General features: G+C 37.5%; 1 protein-coding gene across 2 annotated transcripts in view; it reads right to left on the bottom strand.

The window, feature by feature from the left end:
• The window catches only part of nkain4 (sodium/potassium transporting ATPase interacting 4), a 52,426-nt gene that overhangs the window by 26,620 nt on the left and 11,517 nt on the right, over positions 1–14,289 (bottom strand). For both annotated transcript variants that reach the window (XM_028023040.1, XM_028023049.1), the window contains exons 2-3: positions 6,912–7,049; positions 3,316–3,396 (exon numbers count right to left, since the gene is read on the bottom strand). In XM_028023040.1, coding sequence (XP_027878841.1) covers positions 3,316–3,396; positions 6,912–7,049 — 219 coding nt within the window. The remainder of the gene's footprint in view (positions 1–3,315; positions 3,397–6,911; positions 7,050–14,289) is intronic.

Below are 14,289 nucleotides of genomic sequence, written 5' to 3'. Positions count from 1 at the left end.
TACTTACAAAGTTGTTTGGTGTAAAGATATAATAAATCGAGTTCTGTTTCATTGCAGGGAGAAGAAACCACCTGTGGACCTAAATGGATGTTAAAGTCTCATCTGATTCTGCCTACAGCTTCAAATGTAATTACATTTCATAAATAACTTACTTAACTATGCTGTTCCTAAAAAAGGGCGCGTGAAGCCGGAGGTTGTTTCAGACTAAATCTAATGACATTTGCAGCCGTTCCTATGGAGAATTAGGAAGCGCCTAAATTTAATATAAGCAGGTTATAGCCTTACAAAAACTAGAAATGTGACGCAAAACTATTGATCAGAGTATGTCTAATGTGCATCATTGTATCATACTTGTATGCAATATACTAGGTTATTTTATACTTAGCTTAACAGTATTATAATAGGCTCTATAACTAAAGTTGTAAACAACAAACTATCTAAAATACAGAAGAAAATGAGAGAACTGGGTGCTTAGCTAAATGCATCCACATTTTTTCTCTGTAGAGAAGAAAAAGAAAGAAAAAAGAATTATACAGATTATTTTTATGCAGAGTTTTTGGAATATATACCATTATGAAAACAAGCAGTAAGGTTAAAGCATCCTTTTCCAAGAATCAGTATAAAAAAACAGTAGTGACGGCTGCGGTCAAATTAGTTTTATAGACAATGAATACAAGAGGTCGATGGATGGAGCCTGTTTAAATCAAAGGTGTGTGTGGAGCAGCAAGGCTCTATTTGTCTTGCACTGTGGGGGAAGGTATAAGAGATCAATAGGAGGTGACAGCGAATGTAGCATATGACTCTGTGACAACCTGTCCCCCAACTCTGCAGGCCAGGCCAGCACACAAAGCTCACACACACACACAGGTACATACACCGCCTCTGGTCTCTACTGTCAACATCAGTCAAGGTGATCCAGAAAGAATTAGCTCACTTGTTTTGTGATATAATGTGTTGGGGGATCCTCTCCTAAGGACTGTCAAGTGTCGAGTTTGATTTTTCTACGCGGATGGGCTGTGTGCCGGCGTGTGTGAGTGTGTGTGTGTTTGCGTGGTGGTGCACTTCATTAGCCAGCTTTCCTCCTGGCCACCATATGCAGAGCTCTGAGCCCAAGCTGGCTCCATCTGTCGGGTTAATGCTCAGTCTCGGCCCCAAGCAGCTGGCCCCTACAAGCATCATTATTCTAGTAGGAACACACACATACACACACACCCATAGATATGAGTGGAGAAAGACAGATAGACACACTCGATGAAGCCAAGGATCATCACGCAATGACAAACTCCACGTAACCCGGGAAGGTGTTTCTGAAACTCATTTTGGCTGTCTGAGCAGGTGTCAGATGAATGTTGCCAACATGAATTTATTATTCTCAGTGGTCAGCAGGTTGTTGGGTGAGATACTCATCAGTGTGAAGGACAGGAGAGGAGTAGTGAACAGAATGACTAAAGAAAAAAAGAAGGAGGGAAACCGAATACAATTAGCCACTTGCCTATATCTGAGTATGTAGTATTTTGCTCATCAAAAGTATTTATGCTCCCTTAACGTTTTACACATTTACTCACAATAAAACTAAATATTTAATGCTTTTTATTGAAACTTAATTTAATAGGCCAATTCCTACCCCTTGAATCAATACTTTGTAGAATCATCATTTGCCACAACTTCTGCTGCACGTCTTTTGAGTTATATATCCACCAGCTGAGCACATGTGGAGGCCCACATCTTATTATCTAAATCATCCAAGTTTAGTTATTTTGAGTTTGTCTGTAGAGATAAGTTTTCAAGTCTTGCCACAGATTCTCAAGTGGATTTATGTCAGGACTTTGACTAGGCAATTCAAACATATAAGTTTTGGTATAAACCGTTTCATTGTAGCTCTAGATGCATGTCATATGTTTCAGTTTATTTTTATGTATAAAAATATTGTGTCTGTCTTTAACAAAAACAAAAAAATGAAATAGATTTAAGTTTGTAGTTTTAACAGGACAAAAACGTCAAAATACTTTTGCATTGTATGTGCAATTAACAGTGTGTTAACAGAGCTTTGGAGGCAGGATATTTGTTTCTAGTTAAATGTTCCTCCATTATAAATCTAGTAGGGGGTATATGTATCCCATCCTCCAATCTGGAACAAAACACACCAGAAAACATAAAAGAAGCAGAGATATTTCTTTTCTGGCTGCTCCATAATTTCCAGAGTAATTTATTGTCTGCTGTTTGGATTCCTAAGACTTACTGGTGTCACACTTTCATTATGCTGTACACTGCATATAATTGTGTTTGCTTTGACTGCACTTATACTCATGGTCATTCCTTCGGGCATAATGGAAGCTAAAAAAACTCTGTGGCAGAGAATCATATTTAATTATAACTACGGTTTATATTCAGTGAGAATAAATCTGAATTATATCTCAGCTTGTTTTTGGAAGTGAAACTTTATTTTTGCCTTGAAGCAATCAAACAAATAACTACTGTGTCATAAAGTCAGGGTTATTCTGAGTATTTTCCAAGAAAAAAAATCCTGTTACTTTGGCTTTTTTCCTTTCTTAAAAGTAAATTCACAGGGACTTCTCCTTTGACAGCAATGTTGTTTAATCCTCGTCTCCAAGCCTCTTGCAGAAGCTGTTCATAGTAACAACCATCAGTGGATATATTTTTATTAGAAACTTTGTAGTTTAAGGCTTGATAAAACTTTCAGGAAGGTGTGCTTACTTAATCTGATTCTTAAAAAGATATTTGCACTTATCTTTTAAACACATTCTGACTGCAAAGTTGTGGTGATACGATGACCTAGATCACTTTGCTTAATTTTAAGCAAAGTCAGAGGTTTAAAAAGTCTCTGCTGAAAGCTAAATTGAGGGTGTGGTTTTTGCACAGTCAAGAATTTGTTTCTTAAGAATAACAGATGATTTGTAAAGCTTAAGACATTGTCTGTAGGAATTATTATTTAATGCTGGTTAATAACAAGCAAAAATTAAATAATAAGTTGTGGTTTTTCAAAGTGATCTGCAAAGTTGTGAAATCATTAATGAAATCGTTCATTAATGTTTAAATGTGTTTCTTTTTCAGCAGATCAGAATTTCAGTTCGGAAATATCAGAATTTGTGTAAGACTGAGGCCTAAAAGCTTTAGTCAAAGCTCTTCAAAATAGCGAGATACATCATGCTAACCCCACCGCCCCTCATCCCCACTCACTGAGCTTTCAGTCATGATGTCTAGGAAACAGACACACAGTACAGATTGCACCAAGAGGACCTATTCATGACCTAATATGATGAAATAAAAGCCTTACAGAAATGTTAGAAATCTCACCTTTGACAGACCTCCAACGTCCAGATAAAAGCAGATAATGAAGACGTTCCAGGCTACCCAAAGTGCGGCCCAAACAGTGTACTGCAGAAGAGACGCAACAATTAGTTGACAGCACATTTAGCAGAAGCAGTAGACAGAAACTAAGTGAACCTAAACCAAAATGACATGTTGAATCAATTAGGTTCTTAACAACAAAAGGTGGAGGAGAGAATCCATCCAAAGCAACATGTTATATAGTTAAATCTCTATCAAAATCATGATTATAAAAAATTGAGACCACAATAAGTCATTTAAAAACTTTCTACACAAGTGAAATGCAAAAAAAGTGTGATGTAGTGATAAAACCAAAGAGTAGACATCTGTAGCAGCAGAGATTAAAATACCTTATTTCAAGTTGATCGGATGTACAGTTCATGTTGGTTGTAAACCCCCCATAAAACTGAATGCTCAAATTAAATAAAAAATATAAATTCGTTTTAATTTAATGGAGTTAACACTTTTAAAAGCAGATTATTCTATCTTTCTTCACATGTCTTCTCATATTGGTTTATTTTCCAGTTCAACTTAAAAGGATATATGTCTAATCAAAGGCGGAAAATGTTTCAAAATAATTTATTATGGTTCTATTTTTTGACATCACAAAAAGAACAGTTTTTCAGAGGCACCTGTGCACATTTGGGACCTAATGTATACAGACAGAAACCTGCCATTTACATATACTGTACATGACCTGACTTTTCTGATGTTGCCAGTAAGTTTAGCCATTCTGTGTCAATCCTGTGGGAGTTGTGGCTTTTTAAACTGCTGAGGCCAACTGAAGTTCACGACTCAACCATTTAGAAAATTGTACAGTCAGACAGCCAAGTGCTGACAGATACAGAGTGGTACTGGGTGGTATTCACTGACAGAGTCGTCAGAGGGAAGGTTGTGAAATCCTCTGACTCATGATGAAATATGTACTTAAAGTGTCAAAGTGAGAGCAAAGGACAAAGCTGCAGCACCATAAAAACATGCGTGTTGATTCACAAAGCCCCTTAGCTCAAGTTCTCCCATTTTCCACTTGACATGAGAGAATAGCTTCGACTTTCCCTCCTTCCGCTCCTCCTTTCACCTCATGCTTCCTCTGATTCTGCAGTTTATCCGGTGCAGCTTCACTGTACGCTTTTTTATCTTTCCTGCCTCTCTTTATTTACTCTCCTCTCCCTTGTTCCAATATTTTCCTGTTATTAGAATCGCCATCTGTGCTCAAATTATGCGTTTAATGCCTATTATAAATAGAAAAGTGTCAAATAAAAGCTGATGCATATAAAAGCTCTTTCCTAATAATTCACAGTATATCCTAAACACTCATGTTCCTTTTTTCTTTTAAGAATGACCTTTTCTGATTAGGAACTCAAGTTTAAATCAGATTAACTCCTGAGTCCCCCAACCAAGGTTTCGCCTGCTTTAATTAGCCCAAACTACCAGGGGATTACAGTCACTTAATAGCATTTCACAATCCACAAAACATTTCACCACAGTCTGCAGTTTCACAGGAAAGTGACAAAACCTGCAGAACTCTGTGCACACAGACTGAGAGCTTAGTACTAACGCAGCACTGTTTGAAAAACACAAAGAAAAACATGAATAAAAAACATCAGGAAAACACTCAGGCCACTTGTTATGTGCACTTGTTCAACTGCTGTTTAAACACAAATATTGAAAAAGCCGATTACAATGGCACCGGCTTCTTTTATTAAGGAATCGCGACATGATGAATATGACTTGCTGAAATTCAAGTTGAGCCTCAAAATGTGGAAGACAACATTCTGACACGATTGTTGATACCAAACTGAACTAGTACTTCAGGAACAGTTGATCTACTGAACTTGACCATTTCAAAGGTTTACATTGTGGTCAGAAAAAGAGATAATGTCCAGGAAGTGGCAGTTATGTAGAAGAAAATGCCTTGTTGGTGTCAGAGAGCTGACATCAACAACCGGGTGCCACTCCTGTCGGCAAAAAACAGGAAACTGAGCCTCCCTTTCGGACAAGATCATAAAAACAGTTTGGAAAAAATGTTGCCTGTTTCCATGATTTCAACTGCAACATTCATGGTAACAGCAAACTTTGGCATAAACAACATGAAGACCCCGATCTATTCTGCCTTGTATTATCAAGTCAGGCTGGTGGTTGTGTAATGAGGTGGGGAATATTTCTTGGCACACTTTGAGCTCCCTACCAGCTAACCATTATTTAAATGCCACAGCGAGTATTGCTGCTCAGCATGTTCATCCCTTCATGACCACAGTATAACAATGTTCTGTTCCATATCATAGTTAGTCACAGATTGGTTTCTTGAACATGAGTGAGTGTCATGGCCTCCAAATTTCCCAAATTTAAATCTAATTGGCTTAAATCTTTAGATGACAAATCTGCATGATGCAATCATGTCAATATAACTGAATTAACATCTAGCTACATGTAAAGAAGCCAATAAATGTACAGACCAAAAAAAAACAACATGCACCCCTTTTTGATTATTAATCTTTTTTTGTCCCTTTTACAAATCGATCAAGATTTTTCTTTCAAATTGGCTTTTATGACAAAAATAGTTACAAAACTAAAACCTTTAACGTCAAAGTGAAAACTGATTTCTACAAAATAAATTAAAATATTTAATATAGAAAATGTGATTACATAAATATCCACACTCTTGAAGTCAGTATTTTGCAGAGGGATATATGGCTGTAACACAGCATGGACTCCATGTGGACAGGCCTGCATATCCGAACACTGCAGCTTGACTCCATTCTTTCTTTGCCAAAACTGTTCAAGCTCCGTTAGACTGCATGGGGATTGGCTCTAAACAGCCCTTTTTAACTCCTGCCACAAATTTCCTGTCAGATTGATATCTGGGCTTGGAATAGGCCACTACAAAACATCCACCTTGATGTCTTAAATCCATTCCTGTGTAACTTTAGCTGGATGTTTTATGTCAAAAATAAACGTTCTCTGCAGGCGTAATTCTCTTGTACATGAAAACAATATGTTCCCCAGTAATTCTACATTTTTACTGCTTTGATTTTGCTTCCTAACTTGAAAAGCTTCGCAGGGCATGCTGCTGAGAAGTATGTCCACAGCATGATGCTGCCACCACCGTACGTCACAGTACATACAGAACTTTCTTCCACTTGACCATGGAGTCTCCCAGACATATTCCACATATTCCTTCTGTTTATTGATGATGTATTTAACTGAACTTCAGGGGATGTTTAGAACCATAAAGATTTTTATGTATTTATCCCCTGGCTTACATTTCTCAATAACTTTTTCTCTGATTTTCTTGGAGTGTTCTTCTGTTTTAATGGTGTAATTGGAGCCAGGAATACTGAATAAGGTCAATTCACTGTATAACCAGTGAATTGACCTTCCAGACACAAGTGTTGAATCTGCTGCACACCGATTTCAACGGGGTGAATATTTAGCTATCTGTCTTTACTTTGAAATTAAGAGGTTTATTGGCCATTTGTTTTATTAATCAGGAGTGATTTGAAAGATTAAAATGGTAAACTTCTTTTATTAGGCACTGTAGGGTTCCAGTTTGCTTTACTCACCACAACAATGTATCGTGGCCGGTACTGGATGGTTCCAAAGAGGCCCAAGATTACAATGATGATATGGAAAAAGTTTGCAAGAATGGGAGCCCATTGGTAACCAAGGAAGTCAAACACCTGTCTCTCCAAGGCCAGCACCTGAAGAAAACAAAGACATAAGATTATTAGATAATATATGTATACATATATATGATGGCCTATGATTTTTTGTTTTGTTTATGGTCTGACATCCGAGGCCGTTTGTTCTAATGTTTGAGGGTGTTTCCTAAGGATGTCCTAAAGTGTACACCGTACATGCCAGACAAGATACAAAAAAATTTGTCAACACTTTTAAAAAATAAATTGTTTCTTGAGGATGGAGATGCCAAAACTCAAAGGTATAAATGTTTCTTCATTCCACAAACAATACTGCAATCATTATGCAAAATGTTCAGTTCACACTTTGAAAGAATAAAGCATTATTACATTAATACATCTCGTTGCTTGTACTTGTGACAGTGCAATGACAATAAAGTTGAATTCTAATTCTATTCTATTCTATTATTTGACATTTGTAATGGTTTTAATTCAAATGAGGTTGTCTATGTCTATGTTTTGATGTCTTTTGCTGCGTCTGCTTCTTCAGTCCAACTGTTTTCAGTGGTTATGCCTCAATTTTGTTTTACTGTCAGCCAAGAGTTATTTCCCCTTCAGAGAAAAATAAAATCCTTCAAAATCTAAAAATAAATCTGAATTGAATAAGTAGTTGATACACTTTATTTGGTCAACCGTAGACACTTCACAATATGTCTGTCAGGTACTACCAGAAATTACTTGTTGCTTTTTTATAGTTTAGGGAAAAAATCCAAACTGAATGAGCTCAACAAAATTTGATGCATTGCTGAAAACTATTTGGTTTATGGTATTAAATTAAATTAAGTGTCAACTGGTCAAAATGAGTGAGTGAGTGAGCATATATAAATATTTCTCCACATAACATTGTTAAATGTCAATTCAAGAAATTATGTGTTTCTCCGAACAAACCAAGAATCTTGTTCAGACAGATTTAACAACAACAGCCCAATTGTTAAGCTCCCAATGATGGGAGCAGCCAAAGGGGAGTTTTGTAAAACCAATAACGACAGACTTATTGATGCAAGTCTGAGCTAAAGAAGAGATCATCATTTCTAACCTTTCTGTCAATGGCTCCGAGCAATTGAAATACTCTGGGAACTTTATAGGACATGAAGTTCATAATAACCTGCATCGACTTCAGGCCTTTATAAAAAAAAAGACAACATGTACACATTTACGCTGTACACACAAGCAATAGCAGAATGAAAAAGTTCACAGTGGAACTCATAGCTGCAGAGCTGCCTGTTTTAGCTTAGTTTTTGTTTCTGCCATCAGAAAAAAAACTGCAAGTTACTTTTTCCTTAGCCATGCACAAGATAATTTCCCATCTTTATTTATTTTTATTTGAATCCACATCTAAGTGCAAATTATTTTGTACAACAGAAATCAAACACATAAGAAAAACAAAATCTATCAGCATACCATTTAGGGAAAATACATAAAGGGGTTATATAGCATTTAATTAAAATTCCTGTTCCGATCCAATTCTATTTTGCTCCGAGAGTGTGTGTTGTTGTTTGTGCACCAGTGTGCTCAAAGAAACGGTGTCTTTCATCGCATCCTGACATGTCACTTACAGCCAAACGTTTGAAGATGGATGAGGGAGGAAAGAAATGTCGTCTCTGCTGATACAAGAAGGAACACACGCCACTGAACACGCACACACACAGCACTCCCTGCTCATCCTCATGTAGCAGAGCAGGTGACAGCAATTCGAATGCAGTGATATTGGAGGGAGATGATTGAATCCGGAGTGATAATTAAAAAATATTTGTACAGGTAGGGAGTGAAGCAGCAGAGGATGAAGTGATTGAGCCATAATGCGCATTTAGCTGAATAAAGTGAAGGAATGCCTTTGCTGTAAAACTGAGATAAAGCATAGCTGCTTCTGCAAGAAACCATAAGATAAAATGACAGAAAAAAAGGAAAAACAAGGGAGGGAAAACAAGAAAACTATGGTTCCAAAAGAATACAGCTAACTTAAACGACAAAGGTCATCTCCACTTTCGGAATGTCACAGAGTACAACCATATGGGCAGGAGTAGCTCATGCCTACGGTGAGATCCAGGTATGGGGATTATCATTTTCTTTGAATGTTAGGTCAGTTTCCCCCACTATTAGGGGAAATTGTTTCCCAGAAATACTTAAAAAGAAAAACTATGATAATTTCTTATTCAATTTTATTCTTATTTATTTGTCTTAGGTTGGTCTTGCAACACGCTCTGACTCTTGACAGAAATCATCCAAAAACAGTTTCAAAATTTAAAGATTTCACCACCGGGGTTTGGAGTTTCATCACGGAATATTTCAAATATTCATCACAAAATATTAAACATAGGATGAGTGATTGCTAAATATTCACCCCGTTCAAATCACAAATCAGTGTTTAGCAGATTCAACACCTGTGTCTGGAAGGTCAATTCACTGAATAACCAATAACCTTATTCAGTATTCCTGGCTCCAATTACACCATTAAAACAGAAGAACACTCCAAGAAAATCAGAGAAAAGGTTATTGAGAAATGTAAGCCAGGGGATAAATACATAAAAAATCTTTATGGCTCTAAACATCCCCTGGAGTTCAGTTAAATACATCATCAATAAACAGAAGGAATATGTGGAATATGTCTGGGAGACTCCATGGTCAAGTGGAAGAAAGTTCTGTATGTTTTTTGGGCCATCAGAAAAAAAAATGCTATGCCCACTGTGACGTATGGTGGTGGCAGCATCATGCTGTGGAGATATTTCTCAGCAGCATGCCCTGCAAAGCTTTTCAAGTGAAGTCATTCCACTCGTTGTTTTAAGATAAAGCATAACATGATATTAGGACTTACGTATGAAAGCAATATAAGAGTATTCTGAAATACTGTCTTCCACCAAACCCAAGTCAAAACTGGGTTTGGAAATGTTAAAACATAAAGCTTCAGTAGTGGCCCTGACCTCAGTACTACTGAAAATTTATTGGCTATATTTAAAGCAGGATCCATGCCAGGACACTCTCCAAAACAAACAAGCTCTACAAAATCTTCCAGGAAGTGTGGTTGACTGATAAAGCAAGATAACATTAATCTGGTGGAACGGCCCAATCTCAACTTGTTTGGAAATGTAAACATGCTTAAAATTGAGTTTCTTGCCAATAAAATGCCTCAAGTATGTAGATCCTGAGAGAATTTGAGAAAATCTGAACATTAAAATTCAATCACATGGACCTAATTTCTGTTTTTAACTTGCAGTGTATGCTGCATTCAACACACACATATCTATTCCTTCCTCTGAAATATTTCCACCAGCTATTGAATTAAAGATGTGTGTAGGCCTAAGAAATGTTAGCCTGTGTGGTCTCCCCTAAGACATGCTGCAGTAAGCCCATCACATACGCAGCTAACTCAATAATCCACCGAGATGACAACAATCAATCAAAGAAAAAAAAAAAAAGGCTTCTGCCCGCCCAGACACACAATCAGGCATGCACAATCACATGAAACCCATACGGCACAATTAGTCCACAATTCATGGGAAGTACGCTGCTGGAGAGTGGGGCGGAATTTGATCAAAAGATACCAATGCTCTTCCAGGAATAAAGCGCGGGCTACATAACCGGCCCGTAAAAGCCTTCCACCGACCTCCGGCGAGCACAAATCACTCCCTATGGAGCGACGGAATCCCTTTCTGTGCATTTTGGGTTTGAGTGTGTGTCTGTGTGGAGAAGCAAGCTGCCCACATAAATGACTACTCCCAAGATAAATACTCAGGGCAAGAGTATAGCAGGATGCAACAAGCCTCTTCCACCCTTTCGCTACATTCATCGTCATCTCTGCTCTCACTTTAGCTGTTTTCTTAATCTATTTATAACTCTCCCAAAACCCATCACTCACTCAGTTCTTGAGCCACGTGATGCCAGATTAGGATCACAGAGCTCAATCCTGCTCTTTCTGTCAGATTATATTAGCTGGCGCGTACACTCAGGTGTGCATAAAGTGGCAAGCAGAGCAGAAACGGAAATTCGAGTCGACAGTTTTTCTCACCATAATCCCCAAAACATTTCAGGCATCACCGCCTTCTTTGACATGAAACGAAGGAGAAGAAGAAGAGAGGGAAGTAAGAATGATGAGCGGATCAGAGCCAGTGGAAGAGAGAAAAATAGGAAAACAGGAGGAAAAAACACTTGATCTGCATACTTGGAAAGCTAATTAAGACATGCATGTGTAAGATAAGCAGCTGAAATCCTAAAAAAAATAAATAAATAATCCAGCTTGGGTTCCAATCAGACCTAAGCACATTGCAGTCTTTGTTCACAACAGGTAGGAGACGTTGTAAATGAGACTGCATTGCTCCCTCAGAGGACACCTGTGACTGGTGACCCCTCTCATTTCCACACCTCTCCACCTTAGCCCGCAGATATTATGAATCCCATCAGTGCCTCTCTTTCTCTGGGAGTCTTCTGTGAAATGTCCTCAGGTAACGTGTTACTGGCTGTGTCATCAGTGTGAGCGTGTGCCTGCCTATGTGACTTCAGGCAGCATGACTCGGTTTCCTCCTTGTTCAAGGGTATGACGCTGATATAGAGGGTATGTCAGTGAGGAGTCGAGACAGATGTGAGGGGCTGCTCTTAGGACAGATAATTATTTAGGGTCTCTTTTTTTTCCTCTCTAGCTTTAACAAACGGTTGATTTTGTTTACGTTCAACAGATTAGCCGAACTGGCCAAGCCTGAAAAACTAAAACACAAGGGTAAATGATCTGTAATTCCCAAATGATTACAGTCGTTTCATGGTCGCCTTTCCCTCCAACTGGTAATTTATGCGCTGCCTCTAGTCACTGAATAAAGATTTTAAAAAATGCACACCATGGTACATTTAAAAAAGCCAGTTATGCTCAGATTCATCCTTTTCTTCACCACTGCTTGAGTTTAAAAAAAAAAAATCCTTCTATTACGTGAGAAAAGGAACATTCTTCTTTAGTGAAGCTTCCTCAGCAATCAATGCTTCTGAATTTTGGAAGATAAAATCACCCCGAGGAGGCGAACAAGGTCGAAGGTTCACATCTAAGTTAATAAAGTTGTTCTAACTCATTCTGGTTGGCAAAAACTGGAAACCTTGATTTCATATGAAAAGAGCACATTTTTGGTGAAAAAGGAGATCTAAGAAAGCAGAATAAAAGGACAAAACCTGCAGAATTTTGTACAACCACCATATCGCAGCCAGTTACAAAGTAAAGCGTTTCTGACGTCAGACCACTTTTTTCAGTAACGAGTAATCTAACGCGTTACTATTTCAAATCCAGTAATCAGATTAAAGTTACTTACCCAAATCACTGTGTGTCACTGCGCTACTATTGCGCTACTAATTTGTACAACCACCATATCACAGCCCCACCATTAACTCTTAGCACCAACGTTGCGAAGGGTGGGACTGTGATTTCCAAATAAAAGACTAAATTTACTAGGACTCCATAAGATAACATAAACACATGGCTGTTGCAAAATAACTGGGTTCAGGATTCATTGCTTAGACAACAATAAATATTAACAAATTATTCTTCAATTTTCTTGAAGCTCTGACTCCAGACAGCCCATTCTGGAATCTTCCCCAGACTTAAATATTTGCTTCACAATATTTAAGTCTGTCATTGCTTGTGGTTTGTCACATTACCGCATGTTTTCCTTCCATTTAAACTTTCCAGTAATACGCTTTGAAATATTACACTATGAAAAGTCAGCTTCTTTAGCAATAATGCTGTGACTTACCCTCCCTGTGGATGATCTTAGTCACCGTTTACTGGACAACTGTGAAGTCATCGGTCTTCCCCATTACTGATCAGGCCACACCATGGCCATTATAATATATTTCTGAATTAAAATGCAGTATGCATTATTGTTACATAATATTAAAATTCCAAAAATCACTATGTGTGATTAATAAATTAGTTTTCTTACACATACTGATTGTCATTCTGAGTACTGAGCCTGAACAAGTTACAACATTCTGGTAAAACTTACGCATGCTTTAATAAACTTCTATATTATACTATGCTTAAGGTAAGGTATTAGAGTCAAAAAGCTTTGAACAAATGCAATTTTTATATGTACATGGTCATAATTTAATTTGTATACTAATCCATAAAAAAACTAATTCTGATTTACATTTTTGCCGCTAAAACAAAGTTAAACATTTTGAACACATCTTTAAAAAGAATTGCAACATTTTAGGCAGAAAAAAGATTTGGTGGTACTCTAAATTTGAAAAAAAAAAAAAAAAAAAAGAAGCCATCATGAAAAAGATTTTCATCAAATTCTAAAGATTTTGTATTTATAACAAACATGCAGTATAAACCACTGAGCTACGCTGTTTACATTGATGTTAAATAGAAAACACACCCTCTGCTAATTCTAATGTTTCATGTATAAATAATCTGGTTTTAACTGGGTTTTATATTTATGTGACTTTGTATGCTTTCTTTCATCTTTATTACTGAACACTCCACTTAGCACCTATGACTATTACTGCCATTACCTACAAGGTAACTTTAGCAGAAGATCTACTAATATGCCTCTGTACTTTCACTCCTTAGGTTCAGGTTAAAACAGTTAAAAAAAGGGCATTAGGAAGCAGCTGCCCTGCTCTGAAGACAAAAACAGGCTGCAGTCATATCCCACATTGGTGTCTGGCACTTTTCAAATGTCCCCTACATTGGTAAGGCTATTTTTATGCTTTTTCTCCTTCAGAAGACACTAAGGCACTTCTTTAAAACTTTCTCGAATCTAATTTTTCACCTCCTGCCAGGGTAAAGTTATTAGGCCCCGGTGACTGCCTGGGCCCAATGAAAGTGTGTGACTAATGGTGTCAATCTCAGTTTGTGTGTTATGGTGTATTTGCGTGTATGTGCAGCTTTCAATGGACACATGGTGAGCTGGATAGATGGATAGCCCTCGGTGACGCTTCGCCTACCAGAGAGACACAGAGATTAACAGGCAGGGTGCTTTCATAAGCCACTTTCTTCTTTTCTGTTTGAAAGATGGTCTTCACGGTGAAACACAAATCACCAACTCCCTTTAAGTACCTCTCACTTTAGATGTTGACACTAAAAACACTTTAATAACAGGGGTGGGTTATTTTCAATAAAAGTAAAGTGAATTAATTTAACAGCACGTTTTTAGGATGAAATTTGTCCAGTACTCCTCCTGTTAGTAACAAGCTAGTATTATATCTCTGCCAATATAGGAACATAAAAGAATCCAGCCTCAGAAGACAATACACACTTTGAGGT

This window comes from Xiphophorus couchianus, chromosome 1, assembly GCF_001444195.1.
Source record: "Xiphophorus couchianus chromosome 1, X_couchianus-1.0, whole genome shotgun sequence".
NCBI lineage: Eukaryota > Metazoa > Chordata > Actinopteri > Cyprinodontiformes > Poeciliidae > Xiphophorus > Xiphophorus couchianus.
Note: the sequence above shows the minus strand (reverse complement) of the source record. Positions and strands in the feature narration are given on the sequence as shown.